This window comes from Xiphias gladius, chromosome 19 (assembly GCF_016859285.1).
Source record: "Xiphias gladius isolate SHS-SW01 ecotype Sanya breed wild chromosome 19, ASM1685928v1, whole genome shotgun sequence".
NCBI lineage: Eukaryota > Metazoa > Chordata > Actinopteri > Istiophoriformes > Xiphiidae > Xiphias > Xiphias gladius.
In genome coordinates this window covers 1390016-1413876 of record NC_053418.1, presented here as the reverse complement: position 1 = coordinate 1413876, position 23861 = coordinate 1390016, and the positions used below count along the sequence as shown (strand labels likewise).

At 41.5% G+C, this 23861-nt stretch overlaps 1 protein-coding gene across 1 annotated transcript in view; it reads left to right on the top strand.

The window, feature by feature from the left end:
• Positions 1-23433, top strand: part of LOC120805432 (centrosomal protein of 120 kDa) — a 31313-nt gene extending 7880 nt beyond the window's left edge. The window contains exons 7-20 of the mRNA XM_040155652.1: positions 28-252; positions 1088-1319; positions 1416-1605; positions 1991-2140; positions 3164-3346; positions 3433-3529; positions 4090-4302; positions 4894-4983; positions 5085-5177; positions 6336-6497; positions 6600-6722; positions 7155-7253; positions 20679-20824; positions 22403-23433. Of these exons, the coding sequence (XP_040011586.1) occupies positions 28-252; positions 1088-1319; positions 1416-1605; positions 1991-2140; positions 3164-3346; positions 3433-3529; positions 4090-4302; positions 4894-4983; positions 5085-5177; positions 6336-6497; positions 6600-6722; positions 7155-7253; positions 20679-20824; positions 22403-22622 (2223 nt within the window). The 3' untranslated portion in view covers positions 22623-23433. The remainder of the gene's footprint in view (positions 1-27; positions 253-1087; positions 1320-1415; positions 1606-1990; positions 2141-3163; positions 3347-3432; positions 3530-4089; positions 4303-4893; positions 4984-5084; positions 5178-6335; positions 6498-6599; positions 6723-7154; positions 7254-20678; positions 20825-22402) is intronic.
• Positions 23434-23861: the final 428 nt, after the last annotated feature.

Sequence of the window (23861 nt, the reverse complement as noted above, 5' to 3'; positions counted from 1 at the left end):
ACGTCCCCGCCTGTCCCTCCTCCTCAGATCCACCTGTGCTGTGGGAATCACTCTCTGGGCAGCACAGACGTTTCTCTCGCCGCTCTGTCCGCTGTTTCTGTGGATCTGGAGAACAAGACGGCGACGGTGGAGGGAGCGTTCGTACTCCAACCTCCAAAACGCATCAAACAGACACTGCCAGCTCTGCCTGCTGATCTGCAGCCGAACGTAGGAGTGGCTGTTACTCTGAGAAGAGAAGAGGCCACACCACAGGTACTCATCATGGAAATGGTTTGTTTTTTGACTCAAAACATAGTATTCAAAGTGTTAAGAGGTAGTTGTTGATTAAATTTGGTATTTCAGAATTACATGTCATTCATTTTCCTCATTCTGCATTGTCATGCAGAAGAGTCACGCTTTTTGATCACCTGGTCTACTTTTTACTCTTGTGTGTGACAAAGTAGAAATTACTGTGTGTGACGGGGTTAAGAAAATAACTGACAGTGTGTCCACCTGTGTTTTATTACCTGTTTATTCCATGTGTTATTGTGAACAAAGACGACATAGATTGACATTTTCTGATGTGGTCTTTTGGTGCAGATGCACAAACTAGAAACCCAGAAGAAACGCAGGTTTTTTCCGACTGCGTTTTTCAGAAACGCAGCTGTGTTCACCAGATGCTTCTTACAGAAAACTAAGTTTTGCGTGTCTGAGATATTAAACTACTGTTCATCTTAGTGACTAATCAGATCACCACAGTGCACGCAAACACACTTGCAAAATCTGGTTCAGGCTAGACAGGCATGTGCTTTGATTTGCTGTGCCAAACAATTTTTTGAGATCTGACAGGAAAACCCTTGAGTCCGCACGAGTCCCTCATAACAGGTTGACTAGTTTGAGCAGCTACTGAGACACGTCTTGACCTTGTTGTGATCAGTTCCAGATGGTACGGTTTTCAAACATGTTTGATTTCTTTGTGCTTCATTAGTATCCACCACTAATGAGATCAGTTATGTAGTTTGTGCTCCGTTACGTTAATATGAAAAGTCTGGGAGAAGAAACTTAGAAAAAAAACCCCCAGCAATATTGTCGTCTGTCCTTTCTCCAGCCTTTAGGGAGTAAAGATGGAAGTGGAGCTCAGATGCACTCCGTCCCTCCATCTGCCCCTCCCTCAGTTCCTCCTGCTGAACAGAGACCTCGAAGCTCCTCTCCAGTCCAAAAGCCTCATGACTCTTCTTCTCCACGTCCTCCTCTTCCTCCTCCTTCCTCTCATACAGAGAGTGAAGCAGAGAGTCTGCTGGAGGAGCTCCAACATTGCAAAGAGCAGGCAGGACCGGCAGGTGAAGCTCAAAATACCACGTCATTTTCATACAAGACGTTGGACAGGTCAAACCTTGGAAGAGTAACGTTGAAATTGTGTTTGTTAATGGTTCCAGCTCCAGATTTGGAGGTTCCTGTGCCACTACAGGGTCGGACCGAAGCTACAGCAGAGGGCGGAGCATCATCTGTCAGTGTTTCTGCTCCCAAAGTGTCCATCCCCTCCTCCGCCCATCACTACTGCTTCTCTCTGGACCTCCGCAGCCTGGGAAACCTCAGCCTGACACACCCCGTCGCTGCTACGCTCAGGTGAAAGACCGTTGGAACTTTAAGCATTGTACACTCACGTGAAGTTGGCCTGCATAAGTGGTCAGTTGCCTCGGGCATCTTGATCTCATCTTTCTCCAGCAGCTCCTCTTTGTTATGAAAACACTTTACTCACACGTGGACACTGTCACAAGTTGATTTTTTTTATCTGTAATTATCATTACAGATAAAAATGAATGGCAAAACCATCTTACTCCATTTTATGAATGTCCTTTTTAAAAAGTCTATATTTAAATATTTCAGGTAATTTTTACCTTTTTTTTTGTATTTTAGCCTCTAAAACTGCCAAGTAACCAACGACTCAGTGCACAACAGAGTTCTCGATCGTATTGTCGTTCAGCGATTGTTTTGTGTTGTTGTATTTTAGGTATTCGTATCAGTTCTTCGGCAGCGCAGCCCCTATCATGACTAACCCTCCCGTGGAGCTGCAGAGGAACATGGAGGTGTCTCTGCCTCAGTCCTACTGCGCCTTCGACTTTGCCGCCTTGCCACAGCAGCTCCAGGACACCTTCCTCAGGTAGGAACACACGGACACACGCGGAAAACTTTTATCTTAACATACATCTACATGCAGTGTACTGATGTGTTGGTAGAGTGAGAGGGAGGGGGGAGGCTGTTTGTCAATCGCTGATGATGGTAGTATAAATAATGATGCTATTTCTCTCTTACTGTTATTAAAAGCAATTTGACCACGGCCTGTTTATTGTCAGTGTTTTTATCTATTTTATCGATGTTTTGTCTGATTGCACTGTTTTTTATTTTTTTAAACTGTTTATTAGTAAATTATACAGTGCACTCATAGATGTCTGTTTTTTCTCCCACCTGCCCCTTTTTCTCTGATAATCATTTGCCATATTAATTGTGCTCGCTCTTTTGAAACTAGACTTTTTTTTAAGGTTTTTAAAAGGTTTACAGCTGGTCGTCAAAATAGCACAACGAACAACAATAAATACAACAAATTCAGATATAAACACAAAATGTATAGATGATACACAGCGTACTTCTCAGTGTGAATTAGCTGTTCTGTAGCATGAAACACACACACACTACCTGGATACATTTACACAACCATTTCTGTTTAATATACATATACATGTATCCCCTTTATGGTCTTTTTGTGTTTTACTGATGAAATTATATCTAATATACTTGGATGATAATCAAATCCTTAAGACAATATCTAGAAAAAAATGTAATGAAATGGTTCTGAGCTGCACTGGAATTCAATTAATCACTAAGGGAGTTTATTCTGCTTGCACAATAGAGTCCTTTAATATGTCATGTAGTTGTAATGCATCTTCGGTGTTGGGCCAACTTTCCACCTTGGTGGACATTAAAGTCCTGTTCTATTCTATGCTAGTAACGCCTTTACTCAGGTACAGTATTAATCCCATAGTGATGACCTCCTCATTGTTTGCAAGGTCATTTTTGGACCAGCAGGTGGTGCAATAGGACTCCATGTTTGACATTTTTTTCAGTCGGGGTGCTGAGTGACGTAATGTGTTGGAACTAATTTTGCGTGTATCTGTGTTTTTTATAGAGTTCCTCTGGTGGTGGAGGTTTGGCACAGAGACTCCACCAGCAGAGACCAGCTGATTGGGCGAGCCTCCGTCCAGCTGTCTCACCTGCTGAGTTCTGAAAGGAGCAGATACTTGGACTCAACAGGGGAGCAGAGCTGGAGACAAACTCACCAGGACCGGATCCCTGTGGTCAAAACACACTGGTAGGAAACAACACTGACATCAATATCATGACGGAAAATAATGTGGTTGTTAACCTCTGTTTAACCGCCGTGTTTCCATCCATCAGTCCCACCGAGAAGGTCGCAGAGTTGAGCTACTTGGCGACACTGGAGGATCTGGGATTGGTTAAAGCCCGGGAGGTCATCGTGTCCGACTCTTCTCAGGTGAGACAGCTGCATGAAATTGGTCTTATTAGCGAGTATTAACTGCAGACGTCAACAGCGGCCTCTCTAGGCGTGTCTTTCTTTATGAACAAGACTTTGCTCATGTTTTTGGGATAAAGAACATAAAATGTGTGTCAATGTGTGCTGGTGTATTTTTTTATAATGTATTAGCTCATACTCATCAACGCTTCTTATTTTTAACCATCCGCTTCAGTGCCTGGAATTGGATTTTTTTTTATGACACAACAGACTCATGGATGAAAGCATTTCCTTTTTAAAAAAAAATAAGATAAAATGACACAACTGTAAAATATAGTACTGAAAGCACAGTACCAGAATACCCAAATAACCAGCTTCTTCTTCGGTTCACAAGGCTCATTTTTAATCTGACCTGCATGAGTATTAGATGAGTTACTGTTTAAATGTTTTTTATTGTTTTCAATTTTTCAAAACCCTCATCACACAGTGACTAAAAATGTACAGTTTAAAGACTTTTGTTTCTGGTCACCATTAGAAATAGTTGCAAAAGTTTTACAAAGATTTTCATCCTGTTTTCTCAGAATGAACTTGTAGCCCCCACACAACCGTCCTCCCACCCTGCAGCACCCAGACCTGCTGCTCCCAGCCTGCCTACTGCCCTGCTGGGCCCCACAGCTCCCACAGCTCCCACAGCTCCCACAGCTCCCACAGCCCCCAGAGACACCCTGGAGTACCGCATGGCCCTGGAGCTAGAGCTGTGGAAGGAGGAGCAGGAGGATCTGTTTGATGATCAGGTAAAATCAGGACTGAAATCATTAGTGTCAACTTTTTTTTTTTTTTTAAACAAATGTAGGGGAGTTAACGATACTGACAGGTTCCGTTCTGCTCATTACAAAAATAGGAATAATTTAAAGAAATTCATTTTAATATATATAGACATTTAATTTAAAAACATAATAGTCTACAAACTAGATCCACGTGTGTGTGTGTGTGTGTGTGTGTGTGTGTGTGTGTGTGTGTGTGTGTGTGTGTGTGTGTGTGTGTGTGTGTGTAAAAAAAAAAAAAAAAAAAAACAAAACAAAAGAACAGCAGCAGTCTATTCTGCTGAAGTGTTTGTGCTGCTGCTTTTTATTTTGAAAAACTTTTACTACATCCTCTCGCAACAGGAAACAAGGTTTTATAAAAAATGTTTTCAAAAACTTGCATGTAGCTCTTGAAAGCTTGTGAACTACGGTGTTTTACTTTTTATTCGACTGAAGGTGATCAGCTGTTTGACTACTTACGCTCTTCTCCCATGTTGACTATGTGTTTCACGTTATGCTGGATTAAATATGAACATGAATAATAAAAGTATTTTATAATGTGTGTGTGGTTTTTTTTTTCAGTTGAGGAAAAAGGAGCTGAGCCACATGCAAGCATTGGCAGAGGAGTGGAGGAGGAGAGACAGAGAGAGAGAAGCTCTGGTCAAGAAGAAGGTGGATAGTCCACAACTACCTGCACACACACACACACACACACACAAATCAGACTGTAATGACGAACCCGGCTTTTCTCTTTTCTCTCTCTCCGTCTGCAGGAGGTGGAATATAATCTGTTGGAGGAGCAGCTTCAGAAGACTCTGTCTGATTTGGAGAAAAGAGAGAAACAGCTGGCGGAGGCTGAGCTAGAGGTCCGATCCTCCTCTGAGACTTTACACAGAACTGACATTATATACAGTGTCTAAGGTTTATAACATTTACGCAGATCATTGTATTATTGAGTTATGTGTGTTATTAAAATGGATTATGGTAGAAATTCGAACTTGTAGCAGCTTGCTTAAAAACACAGTGGGAAATGATTCAGTTGCTGTGAATTGAACTTTATGCTAAACAGACACACATGGAAAAATACTCACGCCTGTTAGAATTCACTGAAGGCTGTTGTGCTCACATTAGTCTCCTTCCTTACAAACCCAAAGCACCAGTGACAGGATCAAAGCAGCAACATCTACTGTGCTTCTGAATTTAGGACAGTTTCGATAAAATCTGCTCTGCTAGAAATTCTGAAATCAGTTCTTAACCAGAAAAATTAAAATGTGACCCACAGGTGTATTGAAGCTGAAGACCTGAACATAGTCGTAAAAGGAAAATGTGTCCACTTATTTACCCACTGATAGATTTATGCTTATGTTTGTCTTTATGTTTCAGATATGTCAGTGTATATATCTGACACTGACATTTTTTATCTGAACAACAGTTTTATCAAAGTTTATTGTTTGCAGAGTTGTGATTTCTGGAAACACAGATGCTGTGATTTACTACAGTATATCACTGAAATACTAGTAGATGTCATACAGGACAACTGAGAATAACAAAGACGTTCTGAAACTTTCTTTGCTTGGCACCAAACAGCAATAATGTTTTTGATGAATAAAGAGAGACTTTCTGAGACCGTAAAAATCAGCACCCGGTAATATTTACACAAAATTACAACAAAACTAGGTCTGTTATCCAGCTGCGTACACGGTGCTTGTTGATACAATTTGACACAAAGCAGTAAAATCTAAATGTCTGTTACTCACCCGCTTAGAGAATGTAACAGGAGTTTTTACCACAACGACAAGTCAATGAGAGAAAGCTTTAAATTAAATCTCTACATCCACGTTTATACACAAACTAGCTGAAAAGCAGGAGGGGTGACACACCTTTATGCACGTTTTATTTGAATTAGTTGATTTCAAATTCTTCTTCATTAAAACCCCTTCTCTCCATGTTGATCAGCAGCGTGGTTTAACAGTCTTGTGTGTGTGTGTGTGTGTGTGTGTGTGTGTGTGCTTCTGTCTCGTCAGACTCAGAGGCTGCAGAGGGAGCTGCGAGCTGAGCACAGTCTGACCCAGAGGGAGCTGCAGGAGAGCAGCAGGAGGCTGCAGCAGGAGTGTGACCACCGGGTGGCGCTGGAGAGAGACAAAGTGCGACTGATGGAGGAGGAGAGAGCCCGGCTGCTGCAGCAGGTAGAGACACAGATGCAGAAACTCTGTCTGAGGTTCTAAATGTCCAAGTTAACCTAAAAATAACAACTTCTTTTACCCGTTTCTTCTGCTTCTGTTCTGCAGATCGCAGACGGCGAGTCCCGGTATAAGCAGCTGGAGAAAGAGTTTCAACTCTACAGAGAACAACAGAATATCAGACCTGAGTTCAGACTGCAGTCGGAGATCAACCTACTGACTCTAGAGAAGGTAATCAACTAGTTTAAAATATTATTAATGCCAAGATAAACAGAAACTTATTATGTCAGACACGTAACTCGGAAGATACATCTACAGAGAACAGGAGCATTAAAATCCAATAAAAAGAGAAGAGAGTTGAAAATCGCTTGACAGTTATACAGTGTATATGCACATCAAGCACTGCATTTACAACAGCTTTATGTAAATGTATTTTTTGACTCATTTTGTTTATATTTACTTTAAAGAAAACTGCTGTCATTTGAAGAAACTTATTTATATATAAAGATTTGTACATTCAATATAGTAACTGGGATTAACATTTCTTTTTAACCATAATATTTTAGATTTACTAAGTTAAGAGAAGTTGTCGAACTTGTATCCGTAATAACTGTCCTGACCGTTTCAGGTGTGTGTGACTGACTGTGCTCTGTGATTATTAAGGTGGAACTGGAGAGGAAGCTGGAGTCCACCATCAAGTCCAAGCTTCACTACAAGCAGCAGTGGGGGCGGGCCTTGAAAGAACTGGCCAGGTTCAAACAGGTACTGTTGGTTTACGCAATACTGTGTCACTGCACGCTGACCAGTAAAGATTCAGACAGTTAACTTTTAAATGACCTAAAAAGTGGAGTCTGAAGGCCTGTTTTTACATCTTTAAAGCATTTTACCCTTAGCCAGCTGACCAGAAATTGCCTATACTTAACCCAAAGAAAGTGCATCCAAAAGTTATCCTATCAAGAGGCATTGTTTTAGCTAATAGACATTTTAAGTGGGTATCTGTAACTAAATCAAATTGTTTTCAACCCATGAATCCAAACTGCCTCACACAAGTGAGACGGCAGAACAGCAGATGAAGAGATACAGAGTCGGGACTAAAGATTATTTTCATAAATGCCTATTACAGTGTGAGTGGAAGTTGACATATTCATATGTCTGGGTTTTTGACAGTTGGTCTGACAGAACGAAAAGCTAAAAAAAAGCCACACCTCTGAGACCGATTTCACCATCAAAGTGAAGAAACTGTCGACGGCCGAGCCGCGGCCTTTCTGTCCTGACAGCGGTCATATTTCACAGCAGATAATAGTAGTTTTTCTGCATTGGAACGTCTGGCGGGGTCGGACGCCACAGGTTCCTAATCTGCTGCTGGAGACGAGCTGACAGTGTTAGGACGTTTAACAGTTCTGTTTAAAGACGGAGCGAGCGGAGGAAACTGAGCTCAGCCCCGCCGTCATCCGTCAGCTGATTATCACACCATGACTGTGGGAGCGTCTACAAATACACGAGTACACAAGTACAGCGTGGGTGATAGATGTGCTAAAGGTAGGACAGGGTGTGTAGACATTGGCTCAAATTAAAGTTCCTTTGCCTTAGAAAAAGCATCAGTACCGAGTGTAAAAATACTCATTACAGGTAAAAGTGCGTTTAAAATTTTTCTAGCGTACAGTAACATCAGCACCAAATGGGCTCAGTTATCAACAGTAAAAGTACTCATGAAGTAGAACCTGCCGAACTATTAACTTATTGTTCTAGTTGGTCCTGGTGGTGCTGAGTTTAACTACTTTTTATACTATTTGATATGTCGCAATGCAGCATACTTTTTCGGATGCAACATATTATTAGATGAATCAATAGTATGAATCATAATATTTGAAGAATATAAATTAATACATTGTGACGAATATAAATATTGAGTGAGACAATTTAGAGTTGAAAAATAAACTTGTCAGTGCTTTCTGGTGGACAAACTATGTGACGGAGACATTGTTTCTGAATCACCTAAAATATATCTTCGGCTGTACTGTTTTTTTTTTATTTTATTTTTTGGTTATTTATCGACCAACCTATACATCCAAAAGCTGGAAACAGCTGACAGCTGGGCTCCAGTCTTCCATCTGATACAACAGAGGAGTAAAGACTACAATATAAAAAAAAACCCCAATTTGTTTCATATGTTTATTTAATAAAAAACAGCTGATTTGTTTAAAAGGTTTTATAGCCATGCTAGTGGCCTGGCTGTGCTTTAGACCAGACTGGTGCCCAGTGGATGAATACCAGTCACTTTCGTGATCCCTCGACTTTTCCTCTAATGCCTCTAATGAAGTTGGCGTCTGTGGTTTTGAGTAAAATGTCCAAACTATTGGAATGATTACAATAAAATTTAATTATAATTAAATAAACACATTCATCAAATGATTACTTGTAATCACTTCAGTGATCCCTTAACGTTTCATCCAGCGCCATCATCAGGTAAAAGTATTAATGCGTCTCAAACTTTGGTTTCTGATCGTACACCTGCAAAACCAATGACATTCCCGTGAGCCTCAGCTGCACTTTGCGTTTAATGCTACTTAGCAAATGCTAGTGTGCTAACAAAATAAACTAAGACGGTGAACAGGGTAAACATACCTGCTAAACATCAACATGCTGCTAATGCTGCCCAGAGCACAGCCTCACAGAGCAGCCAGCACGGCTGCAGACTCTTAGTCTTGTTGAGGAGGTCACGTCAGCTACAGCGCAACTATAAATTTGGCTTTAGTGTGCGTGTGCGTGTACGTGTGTGTCCGTGTGCGTGAAGGAGAAAGAAAAAGAGAGAGCGAGAAAAAAAAGAGAGGTGTGTTTTTACACCAGAGCCAAATATTTAGCTGATGTGAAGTAGACAATGAAATGTGTGAGAGCCATCAGTTCTTAACAGTGCTCGTGCGCACACACAGACAAAGACACACACACACACACACTCATACTTGTACTTGTATCTTTGTGAGGACACGCTCTGACATAATACATTCCCTCGCCCGTCACCCCAACCCCAACATAAACCTAATTCTAAGCTGAACCCTAAAACCAGGTCTTAACCCTCAAATGGTGTGAGGACCGGCCAAAATGTCCTCACTCCATAAGGTCTGACTTAGTCCTTACAAAGATAGAAGTACAAGGACTCACATACACACACAGCACAAAGTGGGGCTTTAGTCAGCCTAAGACTAATGTAAACACACACAGACCTTATCTGACAAACTAATAACTGTTACTGACATTAACCAGCTGGAAAACTGGACAGATATTTTTCCTCCCTCGTTCTCTTGCTCTCTCTCTCTTCTTTTTGCATCATTCACCCCCCCCCTTTATGTTTTCTCCCCATCTCTACCTTTACTCACTTCTCCTACCTCCCTTTGTGCAGTTTTGCTGTTTTTGTTTGACATTTACTCTTTTCCTTTGCCCTTTCCTTACTTTGTCACTCTTTAATACTCTCGACCAACCCTTCTTTTCATATTTCCCTCTCTCTTCCTTTCTTTCTTCCTCTTAATCTCTCTATCCCTTTTTGTAGCTTTTACTCACATTACTTCTCTCCCATCCCCCTTTATATTTTTTTGTGCACTTTCTTTCACTCTTTCCTTTTCTTTCTGTTATTTCTCTCTTTTCAGACCCCTTTCTGTCTTTAATGGTCTCTCACTCTTTTTCTCCTCCTCACATCTCACCCTTTATTCGTTTCTGTTGCTTCTTTTTTTTTTTCCACCTCACACTTACTTTCTTTTAGTTGGTAACTCCCTTGCCCCTTCCTCCTTTTCATCCTTCCTCCAATGTGTCACTGTCATTCGTTTTAAGTCTTTCTTTTCATTTTCCATCTTTTCCTTTCTTTTCTTCTGCTCTCTCGCGCTCCGTCTCAGCCCTCCCGTCCCTCCTTCCTCCCCTCTCTAAGTGCCACATCATTGTAAAGAAAACATGGTGTGATTTATGCAGCTCTAAGGGGGTTTGGCGCTGAGTGTCACCCCTCGCCTATTAATCATCCCCGGGATTGCGTTGAGCAATAAGCTAGCCAGGCGCTAACTATTCAGATGTCATACTCTCGCTTTTTATAAAATATCAGGCCTGTGTTTACACGACCATCCGTCTTGGTGCTCGGCGGTTTTTAAAGCTGGGGCTTGTTTGGTTTTTCTCGGCCTCTCCTCGCCTATTTATTCTCTCCTCTCAGCGCTTCATATGGCGTGCTGTTTAGCTCAAGTCGGATCATAAAAATTCTTGTCCAAGGAATAATGTGCTTTTCAACCCAGGAGGTGCGGGCGGCCAGAGAGGCAGAGTGAGAATTAATATCCAGACCGCAGTGAGGTATTAGATCAGAGAGTCAGCAACAGTCTTTTTAAATTCAAAATATTGGGACAAGGAGCTTAAGTTGGTCTTTTCAGAAAAAAAAAAAAAAAAATATTGGGACAAAGAGATTGAAGAATTGAGCGTGGGAGCTAAATTTAGGGATTTTTAAGGCCCAAGTAGAAGGTCAGGCAACTAAAAGCTGGTTGCAGTGGGACAGGGAATTAAAGACCATAAAGAAAGAAACAAAGAATTCAGGATATATTTATATGTGTAAATCCAACAGTAACATGGGCCATCAAATACAAAAGCCTAATTTGCCAAACCAGAAACTTCTCCGGCGGACGCACCAGTCTGCCTTACGTGTGTCATATCATGTCTGAATGTCTGCTGCCCGTTGATCGTTATAGTACATAGAGATGAACTGGAATTAGTAGCATCCCCGAAGGGAGCAAATCTGTTCTTAAATGGAAGTCATAATGTTACGGATTATAAGCAGTTTTTAGATAACGGTTGGTAAATGAGATCCCGAGAACATCAGGACACATCACGAGGTTCATCTCTTTAAAGCCTCTGTAATAATAATAATAATTGAGATGGTCTTTTTATTTTGCACCAGTATTTCATCCTTAAGGTTGGTGTCCAGAATCCGAAGATGACGAGTCTTTGTGTCATTTTCACCTTTTGATGTAAAATCTTCATTCATCTGTAGATGTGTCAGCAGTTAAGGACTAACTTACCACTCCAGTGCAAACACACACAGACCAGTACCTCAACCACTGCTCAGTACAGCTGATAGTTAAGATACTGATGCAAAAACAATACTTTTTAATAACTTTCTATGGGGAAAAATACACGTTCTATTTAACAAAATTAGTCAAAATTCTTTTATGCCACGACCACAGAAAATACTGATTTTCTGGCAGACAAGGTACATTTTTATGTGTTGTGTTTGTAATTTTTAATCGATGAAGGTTTTATTATCTGATAAACTATCCCAGAGCAATTTTCTGAAGAATACCTTGGCTTGATATCCCTTTACCAGTTAATCATTCTAGCTGAAACTAACCTTAAAATGACTTAAACTGACTACAAACAAATGTTGAAAAAAAGGAATTGTAGTTTGAACACCTTTGCTTAATGGCCATGGCGTAGTCATGGTATTATCTTGATAGCACACTAATAATAGTATTCTGATATAGAAAATAATGCACTTGTTGGAGGCAGTGCCACGTCACCTTGCACTGTGGTTATTGTCTCGTTTGCCCCATCCGTTACTCTACTTTGTCAAGAAAACCTGCCATTGTTTTCTCGATTTTGATAAAGATTAATTGGTTCAATCAGTCTATGAATTGTGAGAAAACATGTGAAAAATGCCCGTCACATTTTTCCAGAGCCCGTGGAAATGTGTTTTCAAATAGCTCGTTTTCTCTGATCAAGAGTCCACAACACCAATATATTCAGTTTGCTATCATAGAAGACCACCAGATATTTACACTTGAGAAGCAGAGATGAATGATTTATTTATTTATTTATTTGGTTTGGCATTTCGCTTAGAAAAATATTGAACCAGTTGTCTAAATTGTTGCCAATTAATTGTGCTCGTCAACTAATCAATTTCAGCTCTACAAAATAGTAATTTTGACTAAAGAAATAGTCAAAGTGTGGCTGCAAATAATTGACTCTGAAAGCTGATTCGGGCATTTTGTGCACTTTTTTGTGGGAAGTGGTTTCAGTATATTAAAAAAAAATCTCAATAGGGGAGAAGGACTCAGAAAATGAAAACTGACATTGCATCCTTTTAAAGACAAACTTTTAATGAATGAAGTTTGGAGGATCCAAAAAAGAAGTAGCATTGTAGGGATTTTAAATGTGGGATGAAAGAGAGAACCGGCATCGGATTGGTACTGTCAGTGACAACCTTTGAGTATCGGTATCGGGCGAGAAAATGTAGAATCGATGCAATCTTGTCTAAAATTAGGATATAAATAAGAAATATCTGATTTTAGGATTAGAATCTGAACAAGCATTCAGTGTCGGTTTTGGTACTTGTCAGGTTTCATTTAAGGTCTGAAGTCAAAAAGTCTTGTGGTTTGATACCCAGCCCCTACTGACCAGATGCTGTGTTTGAACCAGTTCACCTTCCTAATGTCTTGGTTTGAGAGGTCATGTGATCCTGTTGCAAAGCACTAATGCTTCCCAAGTTTGGGGTTCAGTTCCCTCTGGGTCGGTCCAGACTAAAACTGTCCTCTCTCATGATGCTGCGAGTCTGTTTGTATAAAAATGTCTGTCAAACAACAGATGTAACATGTCATCTGAGGGAATTTTAGTTTTACTGGTCTCAGAGGAGACTCTCTGATGGTTCCCACTGCTCATTCCTGGAATAATATCGAAATCCAGTATTCGGGGGTGTGTTCCAGACAGGGAGGGTCAGAGAGTTTGATGCATTTTCTGGGACCGGTGCGGGATTTCAAGGAATATTACATTTAGTGTGAATATTTGCAGACGTTTTCAGACAGTCGTTGTATTGGATGGTTTTTAGTCCAACTGGAGTGGAAACTAGGCTGAAAAACAACATCAACAAACCAGGAAAGATGAACATTTGTAGTTCAGAGGAGCACTCAAAAGTTTAATATGAGAAGTCAAACAATTTTTCCTCCGGGCCCCCTCCAACACAAACTTCAGACTGAAGGAATTTCAATCTGACATTGGATAAATTTCATCCCAGTTGGAGTGGAAGCCAGACTCTTAACCTCTTCAGACCAGAGATTATTGGAAGATTCAAGGTTTAAAAGTATGTTAGAGTCGTGGATAAAGCCGGGTATTGAAACTTACTCCTGGCATTGGGACCGACTGAAATGTGTCTGTGACACAGAGCGTCAAAAAATTGTTGCGAAACAATTAGAGCTGAAACAATTAGTCAGTTGTTGGGAAATTAACCGTCCTCTACTCAAATGATCCTCTGAACGCCAAAGTTATTTTTTAATGCGAAATGCTAAACATTCACTTGGGCCTTTAGGAGCTGTGATTGGCATTTTCTATTATTTATTACGTAGCACGGACCAAACGTTTAATTGATAAACTGAGAAAATAATCCGACAATTAATTGATAATGGTAAAAAACGCCACTTGCTGCCCCACTGTCACTTGACATTAAATGCCTGGACGGGTTTTACTCTTTTTTTTTTAATCTATTATTTGATCAGATGTTTCCTTATTGAAATACAGATGTCGCCAAATTTTTTTAACCGTTTTATTTCTTGTGCGGCTGCTTGTGTGCAGATAACAATCAATATTTTAGAACTCGGGCTTCTGAGCTCGGGCTGAAAAACATTTTTATATTTCTCAAAAGCTATTGGCTTGGTATTGGTATCAAAACTCAGATATTGCATTCCCACTACAATCCCCGGTTCTTGTCACAGAATATTAAACAAACACAAACAATGGGATCTTAGGTTTTAGTCTTCATTATTAAGTGTTTTTCGACCAGACCAGCCGCCTCTGTTGCAGACTCACAGACCACATTCTTAAACTCTGCCCCTTTCTCTCTTATCTCCTGCTTATCGGTCTAAAAACCCGACAGACCAGCCTGAAAATACTGCTCTTAACCATTCAAGTGGTATGTCGGCGACCGTACCACACCTCGCCTCGGCACTGTGCTCTGTGCCCCGTGTTGCAGTGAACGCAGCTCACACTGCTGAGCCTTTGTAGAGCTGAGTTAACCAAGTCAAGTTTTTGTCATTACAACAAAAGCGGTGAGGAACTCGCTTTTGTGAGGTCGTAATGCGGGACGGGATGGACAGGATACTGCGTACTGATGAAACCATGAATAAAACAAAGTGTACCTTTTTAAGGAGCCAAAAGTTTACTATTCAAAAGTCAAATGGTCTTAACATACTTAAATGTGCAAAATCCCATAAAATATTCACAGAGAAGAAAAGAAATTTCAATCAAAATTTATCTTAAAAACTACGATCTAGGGCTACAACCAACGATTATGTTTCACTATTGATTATTCTGCCAATTAACTTTTTCTGTTAATTGTTTTGTCTTTGAAATAGTGGAGAATGGCCATTATGATTTCCAAGAGTTCTTCAAATATCTTGTTCTGACCAATCAACCATCCAGAACCTAAAAGTTCTCAATTTAGAAGTTGCAACCAGCAAATACTTTTAAATGATCATTTATTAAAATGATCATCAAAATAGTTGCCGATTAATTTTCTGTCAACCATCTAATCGATTAATCAGCTAATTAATATTCCTAAAGTGAATAACTTACCTACCATACTTCAGGAGGTTGAAATAAAAGGCGTACCGTATGTTTGTTGAACATGCACATTACATTCACTCCACTTTATTCCTGTTCAAAGACTTAAAAGTTGTCATTTCATCTGTCCTGGTGTAACTGCAGCTTTCACTGACTTTTCGGGTGAAACTCGTTTTAGTAACTCGCTGTACTCTACACCAGAGAGCAAAAAACTACCCTTGAACCCTCAGGTGTGCACTTAGCTCAACTTCAGTCTGCCATGTCTTTACAGAAGACAGACATTTTAAATATACTTTTATATTTTTCTGTGATTTTCAGCAGTTGTCTAATGTGCACCCCAGTCTTCCTCATTTCCCTTGGTGTTTTATCCATCGCATCCCCCCAAAAAACCTCGCACGTCTGCGGTACAAAACTCCCCCCGAACCGCCACAGGTGGCGAGCTGCTCAGAAAACTACATCTGAGCTGAGAAAAGTGTGTCCACATGTGAGCGATGGCATGAAAGTGTTTGTACGAGACGTCCTCCCCCGGCTCCTCGGGACCGTTGACCCCTGAAAGTAGAGGCGAGTAATGGAGGAAAGAAAGAGGGGAACCTGGGGGAGGAGAAGTCATCCGCTGGTCATCCGTCCCAGAAATCAGGCCCCCGACTGCCTAAACCTCTATGCTTCCCGCCTGGACTTCCTCTCAGGGCTTCCAGTCCCTCTGCAGCTCACAGCTTGTCTGCAGTTTACCATCGTTTGGCTTGTTTGAGTTGGAGTTATGAAGGAGGGAAGAGGGGCGGACGTCATCTTTTTGGTGCCTCTGCCTGGAACTGCATGAAACAGATATCGTGTTTCTGCTGTGATCTGTTAAAAACAACACTGGAATTTATTTTTTCACTGTTTGAAAAATATTTAAACAAGCACGGAGCTTTCTGCAGCCCCTCAGGACACTTGTGGCGATGGCATGTTAACTAAATAACGATCAGTTCATTTAAAAGCGATCCCAGTTGTTAGGCTCCGTGGTCCATCAGCCGACTTTATCCTGACCCGGGCTTTATGTGAACCTACAGACTCTCTTGTCATGTGAAGAACCACTAACAGTCTGGCGGCCAAAGCTGATGGAGGCCCTGACCTCCAACGTGTTAGCAGCCTAAATTCAAATTGACCTGATTTGTCTTGGCATCGTTCAAATGTTTCTCCCGTTCCTCCTGTTTGTTATTTCTGACCAAGCAGCAACCACCAATAGGAACGAGCTTAGTAATTTAACGAATCTGAGTCCAGTTCTTAATCTGCTTACTGAACCTGGATCCTTTCGAATCTGTTATCAAATCTTTTTAATTGGTTTGTTTATTGGGGAATGAGGACATCTGTTCATTTTAAACTAAGAAGCACTGTTTTTATTTCACTCGGCGCAGTAACAAAACAAATTTCAACTGTTTTGTGTAACGGAAGATAGAATCTAACTTCCAAGAAAACATAATTAACACAACTGGGCTGTAGGAGTTACACAACATGTTTCATCACTGCTCTGTGACGTTCGTTAACCCACATCAGTCCTCACTCAGTTTTCCTTTTGCCGGGAGGTGAACAGTGTTTGCTTCTCCCTGGGGGTGGGGGCGGCTGCTGCAGCTACAGAGGCCTAAAATAAAAACGACAAGTCAAAACAATATTAATTCTTCTTTATCACTCAGTGAATATCAATTAAATAAATTGCTGATGTTTTGCACGTTGCTCTGAATGTCACCTGAAGCTGAACCTGAAGTTCTAACTTTAACTTTTTGGACTGTAGATAATATTACTTAAACATGTAATACTAACTTTTGTAAACTTTTAATATACAGTATCAAAACAACAGACTAAACGTGCAGAAAATGTACGTATCTGGTTGTAGAAGAATACCGAGTCAGATCTTAGCAGGGCTGCATAAATAATCGTTTTTGAACCACGGCCTCGAATCACATGGCTCTCCAATCTCATTTTTACGTGACAGCAGTTCTGCCGTGTTTCTATTAAGAGTGAGAGCCGCTGCATTAAAAACCGAGCGCCCCCTCTTCTCCCTAAAACGTTACAACAAATGACAGATCAGTGTTTCCCCACGTGATGATCTGCACACTGGGACGGGGAAGATTTGAAGGCCAATCTAATGTGTGTGTCGCGGTGCAATAAAGGGCAAATTGAGTCAGATACTCGTGTAGCGGCACACCGTTGGTGGCACCACAGTACGTGTAGTGTGGGCGAGGAATAAACAAACATGCCTCCGTTCCTGTTTGAAGCCTAAAAGGGTTGATTTATTAGGCAGTTGGCCGCTGGAAAAGGATTATGATGGAGGTTGGGAATGTCCTTGGTCTGCCCTGTCATGTCAGATCCCACGGCACAGTTGAGAGATGTACACAGAGTCTCAGATTTCAGTGTTGATCAAATTTGTTTTTCCACATTCCTATAGAAAATATGTGTCTGATTTAAAAAGAGAAACAAAAAAAAAATCGTTATTCACATTTGACCTATAATTGTGCAGCTCTAAGTCTTAGTTCTGCCGACTGACCCTGGACGGGGGTGTCAGCACCTCTGGCGTCCCAGTAAAGGCCCGTCTCTGCTGGAGGTGACGATTTGGAATCAGCAGCAGCTTCACGCATCAACGTTAGCTCGCCACAGAACAGAGCAGAACAGAAAACTGTGTGTAGATTCTGCTGAGAAAGGTCAGCGGCGCCAGAACAGACCTAACGGATCACATCGGTGCATCCCTTCATTTTGAATGGGGTCTATTACAGACTGGATCTGACCTCAGTTGACTTGGGTCCCTTTCAGATCAGGTCCCTGTGTCAGATCAGGTGAAACGTTTTGGACCTATGAAGCGAAGTGATGGAGAAACAAACCCCTGTTGTGTTTGCACCTTTTCGACAGCACCTGTACAGAGCCAGCTCTCTGCTACACGGCCATGACGGTGTCAGCTGGGGCTGCTGGGAGATTGATGACCGTTAAATTTCTGCTTCAGGGCACAGAGTTTTAGTAGCTTTTCTCTTCTACCCCTTCCTCCTCATCTCCCCCCCGCTGAGGCCTCAGTATCACCTCGTCCTCTAATTGTTTCAGGACTCGGCCTCAGATTGTCCTTGGCAGCGGGCACTAGAGAAAATGTTTAGCCTGTTTGTTTTTCTAGTAATTAGCCTTAAAACGGCCTGTAATACAGACTGTTAATGGTCCACAGAGAGCTGGGCCTGTGTCAACACGCTGTGTGTGTGTGTGTGTGTGTGTGTGTGTGTGTGTGTGTGTGTGTGTGTGTGTGAATGATGTATTCATGAGAGATTGTGTGTGTTTTCATGTGTGTTTTTTCTGTTAGGAGGTGAGGAGATCAGGCGTGTGAAAATGGAAGCTTTCCGTGTGTGTGTGTGTGTGTGTGTGTGTGTGTGTGTGCTTGAGAGTGGTCGGGCAGTAATGTGAACATGTTAGTTTTCCCATCCAGAATCAGCCGGCCGGTCGTTCTGCTCTTTATCACCAAACACACAGACAGATTCCAGCTTCTCACATCACCTTCCCACTGCCTCCAGTCTGCTCGCTGCATGTTCAGGACGGTGACGTTGGTTTTTCCGTTCGTCCAGCACTTGTCGTTCCATTCAAGATATTTTAAAATCCGGTTTGCAGGTTAAATTAAAATTCGGTGTGGACGTTTGCAGAACTCCGGGGGTTGAACCGCTGACCGTTTGTGCAACGTCGCCACTTTGCAGAATAGAGCTGCCACAATCAGTCGATTGATAAATTAGTCGATTGACAGAAAATGAGCACCAGAAAAAAAACAAAGCGAAATTCAATTAGTAACAGCTCCACAGCTGTTAATCTAAAATGAGCAACCTTGGGCTCTATGGATAGAGGACTCCGAAATACGATGAAACACATTAAGTGTCCTTTCACCAGGCAGAGATTTAAAAAAAACAAGCAAACAAAAAACAGCATAATTTTGAAATTTTTGATTCCTTCTAAACAAACTTCTAGATTAGAGAGCAAATTAAAAAAAATTAAAAAAAAAACCCTTTAAAACAACTGGTTGGTTGATACTGATGCTATTGAACCTGTTCTAAAAAATGTAGAGTGCAGGCATGATGGATTGTTTATGAATGATTTATTAACATGGATAACTGCAGTTGTCTGTCTGACTTCTGCTAAAGGCTCATTAGACACTGAGAAACTCAAGAACATTTATTAATGTCATACTAACATTTACAACTTCCACCCCGGTGACTTAGACAGCGAGAAGCCCTGAGTACTTATTCATTTATAGCAGCATTATTGCTGAACAGAAACACACAGCCAACGTTTTATTGAAACAGGAACAGCAGAATCAAAATGTCAGCCGTCCCCATGTCACATTGACCGTGTCGTTCTCTCTACATTTGTACTGTTTTACGTTTTGCACGCAGCCCAACAGCGAGTCAACGTTTGAGTTAATAAATTGTTTGATCGTAGTAAGTCCGCAACTGTAAATGTTAATAATCAGTTAACAAAGGGATTTTGGTCCAGACGTCCTGCAGCTCTTTTTCCCGGAACATAATTGGAGATGTGTCCTTATGGAGTTTAGGGAGTTAAAAAGACAAGCAAAGTGCTCGGGCAGGAATTTCCACAACCTGGCAACCCAAAAGTCCTTCTTCTTAAAAACTGATCTATAAAGGAATTGGTAGGTAATTTATTAACCATTAATAAAGTCATTTATAAATGGTGCTCTATTAGGAGTGGCACCAAATCCGGAACTCTCTCCGGATTTCTTTGTAAGTCTAGTTCCGTCCAAGGTCTGTTCTTCTGTCCTTTTATTTTGCAGTCAGCGGGTGGCTCACTTGACCCCCTCCCAGACTATCCGGGGTTCTGTTATTTACCAGTGGGAAGCTGTGTTGAGGCAGGGACCTTAAAGTTGTAGTAGTGTGAACATACTTTCACTCTCTCATATCAGATCAGATATATCAGAACGATAACTTTTGATTTATGATCAAAGTTCTGAGGGAAGCAGCGAGAAGCTCCGAGACCAAATTAGTGTTTTTTTTTTTCTTTCTCCCCTGCTCAGACAGTTTCCTTGATTTATTAATGTTCAGCTATAAACCAGTAGACTGAGCCCGGATTGGTATTATGGGTAATTTTGGGAAGTCTGGCTGGTGTGAGCTGGAGGCTGGAGCGGCTGAGAGAAATACGACTTTTAGACATTTTTATGAAGTTTCCTCTCTGTTCTCATGGTGTTGCTCTTGGTCTGCGTGTGAATTCTCTTAAGGTCCTGCGGCATTTTTCTCAGGGAGGTTTTGTGAAAATGTGAAACCAGACAAATTTATCACCAAACACCACTCTGTGCAATTAGGAAAAAAACAAAACAAAAACAAAAAAACTACAGCTTTTTGGCATCTAGACACACACATTTCATCACCGCTGTCAGAGGGTTATTTTCAGATCTGTTTGAAATCGTCACGATGGTTTTGAAATGACCGTGAGGCAAAGGATTAAAGTCCTGAACCCTCTTACACAATAAAGAAGTCCTGTTACGAGTAGAGCCGAAGCGATTCGTTGATAATCCGTTAACCACCGAAAATAATTGTTAGTGGTAACGATCATTTAGATTAGTGAAAGTCACTCGTGTATAGTCAGGGTTTCATTTTTGTGTTTGTGCAGCGCGAGCAGGAAAACGCCATGACGCGTCTGAAGAAGCAGCAGGCGGAGCTGGAGGCCATGAGGCTGCGTTACCTAGCGACAGAGGAGAAGGAGGCGGTCCGACAAGACAGACAGGAGCTGGACAACATCAGGAACGAACTCAACAGGTGAGGATGAGTTTCGTTTCAGGCCCTTCCTTCTGGTTTTCATCTCCTCACGTTTTCACTTCTGTGACTTAACTCTGCATCACTTTCAACGTCACCCTGCAGAATTAGAAGTTGAACCATACGAGCGTTTACACTTTACTGACATTTTCATGCCAGCAATGAGCCAGAGTTTACAGACAGCAGTTTATTCGTCTTTCGGGCTCGGGCATGTTATCGTGTTTGGACCTGAAGCAATTTGTCAGTTAATGACTTAGTCTGCTGTCAAAAAAACAAAAACAAAAAAAAACAAATCTGCAATTATTTTTTATTATACTTTATCCCTTTGAGTCACTTTTTAAGCAAAACTGTCAAAACCTTCTGCGGCTGCAGATTCTCCTTTGTGAAGATCTGATTTGATGTGATAACAAAGTCAAAATCTTTGGGTTCGGGACTGTTGGCCGGTAGAACCCCACCGATATGGGAGTTTTAAGGCTGATGCCGATATTTTGAAATTTAAGGGACCAACAAAATATAACGATAACGACATATCAGCTAATATTCATGTTTCAACATTAAATGTAAAAGAACCAAAGGGTCCCTTACATTTATTTACTGAAGAGTGGCTGGTTATGTGTTATATAATATACATTAGGACCAGTTGTAGCCAGAAGTGATGGTCAAACATCGCAGATTATTTTCGACGTCACGTCGTTCAGGCAGGATAATGAGCAACGCTACACGTTAGCGGCTCATTAGCAGTCGTCCACTGACGAGCCACCGCATTGGCCAGTTTTTGTGGCAACAGATAAACGTGTTTTATAGCGGCTGTCAGCGCTACACTGACGAGGGGGGAGTAGTTCATTTACTCGCCACAACTGTGTTACTGACTGTTTCACAAACGTAGAACAGTCTGTCAACAGGCTGCAGCCTCCACAGCTGACATTACTGCTGTTGGGCTAATTCGGGGTTATACCGGGGGAGAAATGGGGGGCGTGGTTTATTATCATCCAGGTGTTGTATTACGGGTGAAAACGAGCACCTGATCATGAAGATCCACGAACGCTGACTTCGTTCTGCTCTGCTCTGCAGGACAAAGTCCTGTCCACTGTACAAATCGAAGGACAAATCATTAACTGACTAGTCAAGGGAATCATCTGATGATAAATCGATAATGAAAATGTTAGTTGCAGCCCGAACATGCTAACGAAGAGTCTGAGGCTGGGGGAAGAAAAAAAAAACCCCAACTCGGACTGATGAAAGTTGAGTCTGACAGTGAAGAGCTCATGTTCTTTAACATTCAGCATTTTGTAATTCTAATGTAAACATAACACAGCATACCACAGTTAGCATGTTGTTTTCATTGTATACAGACGATAAACCCTTTTGATGCAGGTAACAACATGAAATTTCCTCTGGCGCCACCTTCAGGACAAACTTGTCTTTAACCAATCCTGCCTTCAGATTCACGTTGCCTCTTGTTTTAATCCATTGTGCGTAATATAAAACTCATATTGTTTTAAACTGGTTTTATCTGGTTGGTTGTCAGAAGAAAACTGCAAAACGAAAGTCAGCCCAGTTTTTAATTATTTTCTTTCCCAGGTTAAAGCAGCAGGAGGACAAATTAGGCCCCGCCTCCTCCCGGTCTGGCCCCGCCCCCGCCCCCGGTCTCAGTGAGAGTGCTGACGAACACCTGAGCCGACTCTTAGAGGAGAGAGACACTCTGCTGAGGACCGGAGTTTACACCCACGAAGACCGAATCATCGCCGAGCTCAACAGACAGATACAGGACGCCATGAGGGACAGGCCTGACAGCCTCTGACAGCCGCTGGAGCCGTCCAATCAGAGACAGGCTCACACCTGAGACTGCAGGTGGGATCAGCAGAGCCCCGAGGCTGTTTACACCTGGTCGACTCAGGCTACGTTCCTGAATCGTTTCGTCTGAGGTCCAGTTTGTTTTTACTTCGAATTGAAGTTAAAGTTGCCTTAAATCGAACAAACAATGAAAACCGATTCAGCTTCTTCCTGACAGAACGCGGCCTCTGAGACTTTCTGCTTAATCGGCTCAACAACGACGCAAAAGTTGTGCAGTTTTACATATTGTCTATAAATTAAGAATATGAATTCAGAACATGTTACAAACATACAGAAGCACATTGGGTTCACCAAAGGGGAAAAGAAAGTAATTATGCCCGAGAAAATGTAAAGATGATCATCAGTTATCGGCGTTTAAAGTGGCAGAAGTGAAGCTGCTTTCTTTAATTTGCTTCTTTCTTCCTCCTGCGTTTTGAAGATACTGATGTCGGTTCCGTGTTAATATTTACACAGATAAAAACAAAACGGCGATTCAGTCTGGTTTTCAGGCTGGATTGTTGGGAATATGACCGTGAGATCCACATTTGATTGTTCTGAGATCTTTTCATAGATCATGTCATAGTTACTAGAAAACATTATTATTAGTGTTTTAGTAAATACAATGTGCTCCTGTAAAAACAGATTTTGTTCAACGGGATAGTCTGACAGGGTTTGAATTTATTTACGCCCGGAGGAAAAGTTCGACATCTTGGGAAGTAAACTCACCTTCAGATCGATGTAGATCCGGAGTCGGGCATAAAGACCGGAGGCCTGGATCTGAAAACACGCTCTAACCTAAATCACCAGTGAACACGCTGCGTCTCATCGTCTGATCCGTACACAAACAGGAACGTAAACACGTCGTACGCTGGAACTATTTCTTGGCATCGGTGAACCGGTTAAACGAGATACAACGAGTTAATTAGTGAATTTGAGATTGAGATTGATTGATTGATAAACCCCTGAGCAAATACGGCGATTTCCCAAAATACTGAACTATTCCTTTAACGTGCACCAAAACTGACAGAACATAACAACAAGTGATCGGACACTTCCGACAGAAATAGAACCGTTGATTGAATAATCCAACATTGGCTGTAATGAAATGAAGCTTTATTCGTCCTTCAACTCATTTTAACTCTGTTTTTCCTCGAGCTCCTTTGATGAGAGCAGCAGGGTTGTTTTTCTTTTCGGCCGATGACCATTT